The 12,046-nt window shown below is 43.1% G+C and overlaps 1 protein-coding gene across 1 annotated transcript in view; it reads left to right on the top strand.

The window, feature by feature from the left end:
- The window catches only part of plxna3 (plexin A3), a 59,637-nt gene that overhangs the window by 15,339 nt on the left and 32,252 nt on the right, over positions 1-12,046 (top strand). Inside the window, exon 9 of the mRNA XM_072366357.1 lies at positions 4,718-4,918. Coding sequence (XP_072222458.1) covers positions 4,718-4,918 — 201 coding nt within the window. The remainder of the gene's footprint in view (positions 1-4,717; positions 4,919-12,046) is intronic.

Raw genomic sequence — 12,046 nt, 5'->3', positions numbered from 1 at the left:
GCGACGGAGCGTTCAGGTAACAGCAGAGTTTTTAATAACCAGTAAAATGTCACAGATTTAAAACCCTTTGACTGCAGTAATAATAAGATACTTGTTTCTATGTGGAATTTATCTTGATGAAGACACAAAGCGTCAAAGTTTAGGCTCAAACTGAACAGAAGGATTATTCTTTGCTCTTTGCTTCGTTGTATTTTGTATTTTTTGTGCCGGAAAAGGTTGATGAAAACCTTCAGAAACGTCTCTTGAAAGAAAAGTTTCTCTGCTGCTTTCAGGTGGTTCCTGCAGACATCTCTGCATGTTTCTGTCTTATTCCTCTAAGTTTAGATTCAAGTCATCCACCATGTTAATTACAGCCATGGAACAGCGCCACCTGCTGACCACAGAGAGTCTAATGTTTTATTTAAACAGTTTGAGTCCGATTCTTTGATGGAAACCTGGTGTTCGGGCTTTTTGTTCCTTCAGCTCTTTATCAGGACATCATCTGAGGCCTTAAAATCTGGGCCTTCGAAGTTCTTACCTCCCCAGAGTCGTGTTGATGCTTTGAGGCTGCAGAGCCGCGGTTTATCCTGGACGATATATCTCTCTAACCTTTCCTGATACCTGCAGGGAAAGGTATTTATCGCCTGCCGGTATGTTACCTGCAGCAGGTGGCGGTCGGCACGCCTCCATCAGCTCAGCCGACTGATCTCTAACGAGCTGCTCGCCGCCAGCTCCTCGGCTCGTTAGCGGGGACGATGGCGAGCTTGGATCCAGTTGTTTGGACGTCTCGTTGACTTGATTGGTGCTCGGTGTCACTGCAGCCCGACAGTAACAACCTCTGATTGGCTAATTAGTTAATAGGAGATGAATAGCCACTTAATTGACATGAAAGAGTCCAATCACAGCAATTAATGTTAATTACCAGGCAATTAGGCGGGGAACCGAGAAGAAGAGGGGAGAGACGAGGGAAAAGAGCAACAGGAGGAAAGGAGGAGGCGGGATTTCATTATTTCTTATTTAACCTTTATTCAGCCGGGTCAGAGTCTGTTGTTCATGTTGGAGAGTTAACGAGGGAAGAAGAGAAGCTGCTGTGATTCATCCACAGCTGAGAGATGAAAAGACTGTAAAAACTGACCAAATAACCGTTTACTGCGTCCATCTTTCAGATGGCAGCAGCTGTTTCTCACCTCTGCTGTTCCACCGGTTTTCATTTATCAAGCAAGAGGTGAAAAATACTGGAAAAGAAAGACTTCAAGTGCTGCAAATATGACACAATATGAACTTATAATGTTCAGTTTTATTCAAACACTTCAAAGATGCAGTTCAGTTATAATCCAATTCATTGTGTCCAGTCAGAAAATCTAATTCCAAGTTAGTCCAGTTTAGAAAAGGCCCGTTAAAAGGTTTCTGAGCAAAGGAAACCAACATAAACTCTGCTAAAAGCTGCTTCTCCTCCTGATAAAAGATTCAACTCGTTACAGACCAAAGAATCTTTGAGTTTTTCCATTTTCACCAACATGCAACTTAACCGAAATACAGAAACATGGAAGGAACCATGATCCAAGTGAAGCTCCGAGTGAATAAAACAACGTAAAATACGCAGAAATGCTGACAGGTTCAGGAGAACCGACACGAATCAGAAGCTGATTGGGAAAATAAACTGTTTTTTACTGCGAAGAAGCAAAAATACGATTAAATAAATCGGTTTGAGGGAAGCTAAACATTCATAGAAATGTTTTAACGCACAATAGAACAGTTATATTTGGAATTTAGCCCTCATTCAACTACATTAATATATTATATATATTATATATATACAGACAGGGTGACATCCTCCTTAAACTTGAATCCAGCAGCTTCAGACTGTTTCTCTGACACATCGAACCTTCTGGGTTCCTTCTACGTAGCTCATTGTTAGCTTTGATGCTAAAGCTTGACGTTACATCCTCATTTGTAAGATAAAAACACAACAGTTTACTCTTTGGTTGATTTTCTCACAGTGTGGTCAGGTTTGGGCTCAGTTTAGACGCCTAACTTAAGGAAACCAGCAGCTTCAGACTGTTTCTCTGACACATTGAACCTTCTGGGTTCCTTCTACGTAGCTCCTTGTTAGCTTTGATGCTAAAGCTTGACGTTAAATCCTCATTTGTAAGATAAAAACACAACAGTTTACTCTTTGGTTGATTTTCTCACAGTGTGGTCAGGTTTGGGCTCAGTTTAGACGCCTAACTTAAGGAAACCAGCAGCTTCAGACTGTTTCTCTGACACATCGAACCTTCTGGGTTCCTTCTACGTGGCTCATTGTTAGCTTTGATGCTAAAGCTTGACGTTACATCCTCATTTGTAAGATAAAAACACAACAGTTTACTCTTTGGTTGATTTTCTCACAGTGTGGTCAGGTTTGGGCTCAGTTTAGACGCCTAACTTAAGGAAACCAGCAGCTTCAGACTGTTTCTCTGACACATCGAACCTGGTTTCCTTCTACGTAGCTCATTGTTAGCTTTGATGCTAAAGCTTGACGTTATATCCTCATTTGTAAGATAAAAACACAACAGTTTACTCTTTGGTTGATTTTCTCACAGTGTGGTCAGGTTTGGGCTCAGTTTAGACGCCTAACTTAAGGAAACCAGCAGCTTCAGACTGTTTCTCTGACACATGGAACCTGGTTTCCTTCTACGTAGCTCATTGTTAGCTTTGATGCTAAAGCTTGACGTTATATCCTCATTTGTAAGATAAAAACACAACAGTTTACTCTTCGGTTGATTTTCTCACAGTGTGGTCAGGTTTGGGCTCAGTTTAGACGCCTAACTTAAGGAAACCAGCAGCTTGCAACACGACTTCTCTCCGATTCAACGCCCCATTGAGTCAGGGCTTTGCTGTAACCATGGCAACAAAGATGCTCTGGTTCTGCAGCTGAACTAAAGGAAACGCTGTGAGGAGGAGCTGTTAGTTTCTGACATGAGGACAGTTCTGAGGTCTTTCACATGGAAACTTTCACACTTTTCAGTCCACCGAGCCGCTGCCGGCGCCCGCTGAGCTTCGGTCCACTTCCTGTGGAGCTAATGGTCTTCCTGTCAGTCATAAGGCAATTAATGCTCGTTAATAAAGGTTTCACCCACCGAGAAACGCACAGTGTGTGTTTGTGTGTGTGCTGGCAGCCACAGGAAAGCTGGATCTGTCACCAACTGTCCATTACTGTAACACAGCATCTCTGATGACAGGCTCTGATAAGCTATCTGGATTCGAAAAAGGAGTCTGTGTGTTTGGAAATGTCTTTCTGTGGGTGTGTTGACGGATTTTATCTCAGAGCCGGCGATCAACAAAGTGAGGAAACTGGGGAAGTTTGAGGGATAAAAGGACATTTATAGAAACGGTGGAAACCATGACGTCCAGTTCTGACCCAGAGTCCCGAACAACAGTTCTGCAGCTTTCTGAAGCTCTTTCACAGTTTTTCTTTGGACATTTTCTGCTTTTTCCCTCATCTTCAGTCCTTGTTCCTGAACATTTTCAGTGTTTTTTCTCTGTTCAGCCACTTAACTCTGACCTTTGACCCATTCAGGCAGAAAAAAGGCTCCTAACTCAAGGGATGAACCAGTGTTGTGTCGACACAGAACAGACAACTTAGCAAAGAAGCCATTTTAAACTGGATCTTTAGGCACTTTGTCACAAAGACACATCATTTGTTCCCATTTCTTTAGCTGCATCTATGAAAAACAGCAAAGAAAACACAGTTTGACAGACAGAAAATAGGATTTCTGCAGCAACAAGGTGATTCCCAAAGAGCTATTAGCTGAAAACTTGGCATATCTCAGCATGGTGTGCAGTGTGTCCTTAAAACATTTGAGGAAACTGGACAAGTGGAGGACAAAAGAAGAAGTGTCAGGCCTAAAAAACTATCTACAGCAGATGAACAGGATCTGAAAGTGATGTCCTTAAGAAAGAGGAAAAAATCCAGCTGTGACCTGACAGGACCTGAGAGATGCATCTGGACCTTCAGCTGATCCATCTACTGTTGGCCCAAGCCTCATCAGAAATGGGCTCCATGGAAGGGTGGCTGTCAAGAAGCCGTTCTTAAGGAAGGGAAACAGGGAGAAAAGGCTGAGCTGTGCCAAATGACACAAGAAGTGGACTGAAAATCAGTGGCAACAGGTCTTATGGAGGGATGAATCCTCCCCAGAGCCCGGACCTCAACATTATTGAAGCAGTGTGGGATCATCTGACAGAGAACGGAACAAAAGGCAGCCCACATCCAAAGAAGAGCTTTGGGATGTCCTTCAAGAAGCCTGGAGAACTATTCCTGAAGACTCCTTAAAGAAATGACAGAAAGCTGGTCTCAGAGGGTTCAGGCTGTGTTGGAGAATAAAGGAGCTCAGACCAGAGATTCACTTTAAAGCTGCTGAGAACTGATAAAAAACTCTGTTTCTGCCTCAGATTCTGGGTTTATGTTCATGTTTGATCATGTTTCAGTGAATCTCTGCAGAAATATGTAAAGAAATGAAGCTGAATCAGTTGATAAATATCATTATGTTCAAAACTTTCATGAAGACTAATTCCTGATAAGTTAAGATGAAATTGTTTACTTGCAATAATAACTAAAAATGTTGTTTTGCGGTTGAGTTTCATTGTTGTGCGCCCTCTGCTGGCGGTGCATCAGTAAAGCTTTCTAAACACACCCTTTTCCTTTCATCTATCCTGATGTAATAGCAGGTCATGTGCTCACCTCTGTCTGTCTCTGCAGGGCTGTCCTCAGATCCTCCCCACCGCCGACATCCTGGTACCGGCCGGGATGGTTCGTCCAATCACGCTGCGAGCTCGTAACCTCCCCCAGCCTCAGTCGGGCCAGAAAAACTACGAGTGCGTGTTCAACATCCAGGGAAAAGTGCAACGGATCCCCGCCGTGCGCTTCAACTCCTCCTGCATCCAGTGCCAGAACACCTCGGTGAGATACACTACCCAGCATGCACTGCTTCTCAGAGTATACAGCAGGATGGAAGATTTTCTTCTTCAGCTCAAACTTTATGTAAATATTTAGCATCATGTATGTTGGTCAGTGGAATCCATTCATTCATGTGGGAATATTTGTTTATTTATTTAATCTTTGTCCAAAACTTTCCTTTCTGTTTTATTATTAATTTCAGAATTTGTAGGTTGAAAATCTAATTAGCTTACAGGCTAATTAACCACTTCAGAAGGATATTTAGCTAACATTAGCTAACATTCGTATTAAGGTCCCGCCCATACTAACTTGAATGTTTGGAAATCAAACTTTTTCTTTTTCTACTTTGTACTTTTTTCAGTCAGGAAAGCAAATATTTTTAAAAGCTAAAGAACTGAAAGTTATTCAGAAACAGCAACCGTCCCTGTACAGTTTTCTACGTCGGACTAGCTTAGCTTAGCCTAAATATATGTTTACAACTACATTTGGAAATGTTGCATCCAACCAAGTTTTAGCCATCACTGATTTATTCTCGTCTGGAACAAGTAAATAAATAGTTAAATCCTTAAATAGTTTAGTTAAAACCTAAATGGACGGCAGTGTAACACACAACTGTTCGTATATCCTGACGACACACCTGTCAGGTGAACTAAACTTAATTCAATTTAATTCAGCTTATTTATATCAAATCACAACAAATGTCATCTTAAGGCACTTTAGTGATATATTCCAATTCAAGCTAATTACAATCCAATTCATTGTAATCAAATCCAATTAATAAAATTCAACATTAGTACAATTTATTCAACCAGAGTCAATTAAAAACAGTTTCAAGTTAATGACAGCAATGATGTCATCTGTACATGGAGGGAGGAGAGGTGCATCATGGGAGCTCCCCCAGCAGGCTGGGCCTGTAGCAGCAGAACTATGGGATGTTTCAGGCTCACCTGAGCCATCCCTAACTATAAGCTTTATCAGAAAGGCAAGTTTCAGCCTGATCTTAAAGGTAGAGAGGGTGTCTGCTTCCTGAAGCCAAACTGGCAGCTGGTTCCACAGAGAGGGGCCTGATAACTGAAGGCTCTGCCTCCCATTCTGCTTTTAGGGGCCTGATAACTGAAGGCTCTGCCTCCCATTCTGCTTTTAGGGGCCTGATAACTGAAGGCTCTGCCTCCCATTCTGCTTTTAGGGGCCTGATAACTGAAGGCTCTGCCTCCCATTCTGCTTTTAGGGGCCTGATAACTGAAGGCTCTGCCTCCCATTCTGCTTTTAGGGGCCTGATAACTGAAGGCTCTGCCTCCCATTCTGCTTTTAGGGGCCTGATAACTGAAGGCTCTGCCTCCCATTCTGCTTTTAGGGGCCTGATAACTGAAGGCTCTGCCTCCCATTCTGCTTTTAGGGGCCTGATAACTGAAGGCTCTGCCTCCCATTCTGCTTTTAGGGGCCTGATAACTGAAGGCTCTGCCTCCCATTCTGCTTTTAGGGGCCTGATAACTGAAGGCTCTGCCTCCCATTCTGCTTTTAGGGGCCTGATAACTGAAGGCTCTGCCTCCCATTCTGCTTTTAGAAACTGGGAACCACAAGGAAACCTGCAGCCTGAGAGCAAAGTGCTCTGTTGGGGAAATATCCAACTGTGAGATCTTTAAGATGTGATGGAGCTCGGTCATTAAGAGCTTTATATGTGAGGAGAAGAAGCTTAAAATCTATTCTGAATCTAACAGGGAGCCAATGAAGAGAAGCTAAAACTGGAGAAACATGATCTCTGCTGTTAGATCTCATCAGAACTCTGGCTGCAGGGTTTTGGATCAGCTGGAGGCTTTTCAGAGAATCTGTGGGACAGCCCAATAATAAGGAATTACAGTAGTTCAGTCCTGAAGGAGCAGATGCATGGAGCAGTTTCTCTGCATCACCCTGAGACAGGATGTTCCTGATTTTAACAATAAACCTTCTCCACTCGTTCCTCTGTTTCTACGCAACAGCATGTGTTTGTTTTAACTATAAGCTCAGGGATAAACTTATTTCACTCCTGCTGGTCCTGTTTCTGTCATAGTGATGCTTCATGCTAATATTCCAGTATATAAGTGGAATAAAGCTAATAAGACCTGCAGAGGTCAAAGGTCAGGCTTCAGGTGGACAACCTGCTTCTGACTAGTATTCAATTATTAGCAAAACACCTAAAACAAGGACCAAGAACCGTTAAACAGACAAATGTCCACTTGGTTGCAGTTAAGTCGTTGAACCTCATTGACATACTTTGAAGTCCTTGACCCAAACCTGAACCAAGGTCCTCACAAGCGCACATATACACACGGACGCTACAGATTGATTATGGTCCTCTGCTGAGCTGACACTCTCCATTCACTATCCCACATCCAGACAACACCCACAAACACTCACACACCAAATGTTGTCAGTCTGCTCGCTCTCATTTCCTGTCCGTCATCTGTCTTCCTGTCGGTGTGGCTGCCCCAAAGACTCCTAACACACACACAAACACATGCACGGACATGCCGCTACTGCAGCATACAACAGAAAACACACGTGCAGATGGCCAGTGTGTGTCTGTATTTAATTAAGTTACTATTCCCAGTGGAAATTGGCCATTTAGTACAGAAACACAGAATTCCTGCTGAAATCGACTGGTTCTGTGTGAGTTTCTGGTCTTTTTAACAGCTGAAATAGTTATTGTGAACAAGCTAAATCATTTATCTTGTTTTTATTTTATACATTAATTTAATTTTCTGCAACTAAAGAGTTTAAAATAAAGATTCAGGGTATCTATGACACAAAAACTAATGTTACATTGATGAATGTGCGGTTTTGTTAAGTGGTGCCATTTATTTATAAAAATCAGTGGTCCTAACACAGCTTTGGGGTACACCGAAGATTCACTAAGAGCAGAGACAAGAGACAAATCTGATGCCTTAATGTTTATATAATTACACGAGACTGAAAGATCCTGCTAAAAAAGATGCTTTGGAGCAGTGCTGCCACCAACAGGTCACCTTGTGATTTACACTGTTGCTGTAAATTTCAGCGTTTATCTTTTAAAGTTTAGTGGCTTTTATTGAAGTGAGATATTTTGATAAATCTGTCCAGATTAGCTTAATGGGGAAAACAGCTAGCTTAATTAAACATGAAGTTTTACCTTAAAGCGAAACTAGCGCCGGAATTAAACTTTTTGTGAATGTACGCGAGTCAAACATCCCTTTTAAAAGCATAATTATGATGGAATCCGTGAGATCAAGCGTGTACGTTTTTGGCTTTTCAATGGGACATTATAGGGACTCTCAAACTAGCTACTTTTAAAACACTCGGAGGCTCGATACAAACTTTCCCCGTAGGTAAAGACCTGGGAACCCAAAGGTGGCAACATTTTTGTTTTCAAGAAGTCTATTAAAATAAAGGTTTTAAACAGCTCACTTCTCAGTTTCCGCCATCTTTGTAGTCCAAAACAGTCCGCTTCCATCGTAATTACGCTTTTAAAAGGAATGTTTGACTCGCTTACATTCACAAAAAGTTTAATTCTGAAGCTAGTTTTGCTTTAACCTGCCAAAAGCTCCACTCTGACCAACATGAGACAAAATATTAATCACCTGATGAAATATTGATCACCTGAATTAGCCACACTGTTTATTCAATGGTTCGACACACATTTTATTAGCTGTTGGACAAAAATACAAACAAAAGTCCTTCAATCTTTCAAATTTTGGATCTCGGAATCTTGGAAAATGACTCTTTTCCAAGAACATTTTGTTTTCTTTTTTGTCTTTTTTGCCCCCAAATACTCTGATAAATGTTAGTCTATGTTAGTATTTGACGTCGACACCAGAGTTAAAGACTCTGGGTCTACGGCAGCTGCTCGGCTCGCTGATTAACATGCAGCACATTGTAAGCATGGCAGTCATTAGTGTGGTTGGTCTGGGCTTGATGTACGATCATGTGATGAAGCTCACATGTGGAAGCACATGTGATAGATTAAAGCTTGATGTGAACTGACGGTGGGATGGTGAAATGTTGGCTCTCACCCTCCTGCTCATTTAAAAGTGTATCTACTCTCACTCCATCCTCACCTCCAGTTATTCCAGAAGGAATTCTTCTCCATGCCCTCCTGGTCTTTCCCTCCCATATCTCCTCTTTTATCTCTTTATTATTTTAACCTTCTTAGTCATGTTCCCTCCATCTCCCACACGATGAAGGCAGAATGTGAAAGTACTTTTAATTCAATGAGCAGGAAACAAAATTAAAGATACATACCGCAAGCATGAATTCCACATCCTTGTCAAATTAAATGGTTTCGATGGGAGCAGTTCATGTTAATCTAATACACACAATTAGTTTTCCACATTTCCTACGTTTGAAGCCATAAGATCTCATTAACTCACCTGAAAAATGTTTGTTATTTTTTAAGGAAGAAACAGTCATGTTTTAAGGTGTCAAGCATCAACCTGAGAGGAAATAAACCTCAGAAAAGTTAGCAGATTTTCCACAGCAGCACCCAGTGGTCCTCAGAGGGACTGCAGCTAAACACACCAGAACAGCTGTTTAACGCACATTGACCCCAGCCCCTTCCCGTACTCGTGCTGTAGCAATAATTAGGTACTTTAGTACATCAGTTTCTTTCATCTCGCCATCAAATCAGGCTGCTTCCAACAAAAGGGTCCGAGTCCAAATAACGTTTGTTATCTCTGATTTCAAATAATGCTGTTATGTTCCTTAATTAGCTTGATTTTGTTAGCAAAATTTCATTTTCTTAACAATAAAGGTGCCGTGTTCATCCATTCTAGTTCTTATAACTGAATGCTATTTTAAAATAACTTCAAATCTAATCCTTAATCATTCATAAACGTCTGTCAAAACCGCCATGCATTACATGAGATAGTAAACAAATAGTATACTGACAAAAATATATAACTGTGAGCAAAGGGGAGTCATGTTTACCTTAAAAAAGCTGTTGAAGTAGTGCCTCTGCATCAGAGCACCTTTTGTTTTTAAAGGAACAGGAGTGTAAAAGGAGTCTGAGAGAGGAGGGCGTCTGGTTTGGGAACTTCAGGGCTACAGCTCTGCTTTTTGCAGATGATGTGGTTCTGTTGGCTTCATGACCTTCAGCTGCACTGGAGCAGTTCACAGCTGAGGGTGAAAGTCAGCTATTCCAGATCTGAGGCCATGGTCCTGGGTTTGTTCCAACCCTCACCTGCTCACAGATCTGGGTTCTGACCCAAAGAATGAGGTCGTGGATAAAAGCGGCTGAAATGAGTTTCCTTCAGAGGGGGGCGGGGCTCAGCCTTAGAGATAGGGGGAGGAGCTCCACCATCCAGGGGAGGAGCTCCACCATCCAGGGGAGGAGCTCCACCATCAGGGGGAGGGGCTCCACAATCCGGAGGGAGGAGCTCCACCATCCGGAGGGAGGAGCTCCACCATCCGGAGGGAGGGGCTCCACAATCCGGAGGGAGGGGCCCCACCATCCGGAGGGAGGAGCTCCACCATCAGGGGGAGGAGCTCGGAGTAGAGCCGCTGCTCCTCCAGAAAGAAAGGAGTCAGCTGAGGTGGTTCCTCTGGTTAGGATGCCTCCTGGGAGGAGGCCCCGGGTCAGAACCAGAACTCACTGAAGGGAATATATATCCCATCTGGCCTGGGAACACCTCTGGCTCCTCCAGAAGGAGCTGGAGAGAGGGGCTGAGTTTCCCTTCTTGTTGGCTCTGCAACCCGACCTCAGATCAGAGGAAGATAAAGGAGTTGACGGCTGGATGGTGTAACAGGCGCCGGCAGCAAGCAGGGAAGCGCTGCCTGCTGGTGTTTTACGACATGGTGACAGTAGTAACTGTTTATGCTGACCACAGAACATATTTACATTCAACAAAATATCAAAGCAAGATAGTCGAGGAAATTAAATGATGCATAACCTATTCTAACCCCTACCTGTAAAACCAAGCTTTAACCCTCAAAAATGACTTTGGACTCATGGGAGGTCCCCATAACTGTCTCTGCTCTGAGATTGTGGCCAATAATGCTTTAAAACTAGTCCACACACACACACACACACATTCCTGTTGTTGTTGCCAGGCACCTCTGACCCCATAGCGACCAAGCAGGGGTTGCCATGGGAACAGCAGATCCACACACACACAGCCCAACAGCGTCCACCAACTCAGTGAAATTAAGACACAGCAGGAGAGATGCAGAAAGAGGAAGAGAAAACAACAGAGAAGAAAGAAACCGGAGTTTAAATCGACCTGAGTTTATTGTCCCGGCGGGAGAAATATTTCCCAGCGAATTACTCCACATAACAAGCCAAGTGACACAAAACATACATCACACAATTACATCAGAGCGCTCAGCAGGTCTCAGACAGCCAATAGACTTCAGTGGGAAGCTTCACGAAGACAGAGCGGCGGCTGGTCACACTGAGCGGCTCGGCGAGGACCAGACGGAGGGTTTTTAAAGCCACCTGCACAAAGAAATGTTTTCAGAAGAAAAGCCTGAAACCTGAAAAACGTTCACAAAACCCTGATATTTTTCTCTCAGTCTGGGAAGAAACCAACAACAGCCGTTTGAATCAGTCCAGGTCTGAAAGGGACTCGGTCCTGGACCTGCTGGTTATTTACTCATTTAACTCTAAAAGCGCCACAGAATAAAACAGGCTGAAAGTCCCACATTAACATCAGATAACAGACATGTTTTATCTGAATTATCCCTGAATTAAGCTGTCTTCATGTTCAAAATGTTCCAGTAAACAGAAAAATTAAATAAAACGCCGTATCAGTGAAGCCGTTAGCTCATGCAGCTAACAGTGACGCCGTTAGCTCATGCAGCTAACAGTGACGCCGTTAGCTCATGCAGCTATCACTGACGCCGTTAGCTCATGCAGCTAACAGTGACGCCGTTAGCTCATGCAGCTAACAGTGACGCCGTCAGCTCATGCAGCTAACAGGAAGTGTTTGGCTATTAGCTCATGCAGCTATCAGTGACGCCGTTAGCTCATGCAGCTAACAGGAAGTGTTTGGCTATTAGCTCATGCAGCTAACAGGGATGCCGTTAGCTCATGCAGCTAACAGTGACGCCGTCAGCTCATGCAGCTAACAGTGACGCCGTCAGCTCATGCAGCTAACAGGAAGTTTTTGGCTATTAGCTCAG

This window comes from Leuresthes tenuis, unplaced genomic scaffold, assembly GCF_036924035.1.
Source record: "Leuresthes tenuis unplaced genomic scaffold, fLeuTen1.0.hap1 SCAF_16, whole genome shotgun sequence".
In the NCBI taxonomy this organism is placed as follows: domain Eukaryota; kingdom Metazoa; phylum Chordata; class Actinopteri; order Atheriniformes; family Atherinopsidae; genus Leuresthes; species Leuresthes tenuis.
The sequence above is the reverse complement of the archived record's forward strand: the minus strand, read 5'-3'. Positions and strand labels throughout refer to the sequence as shown.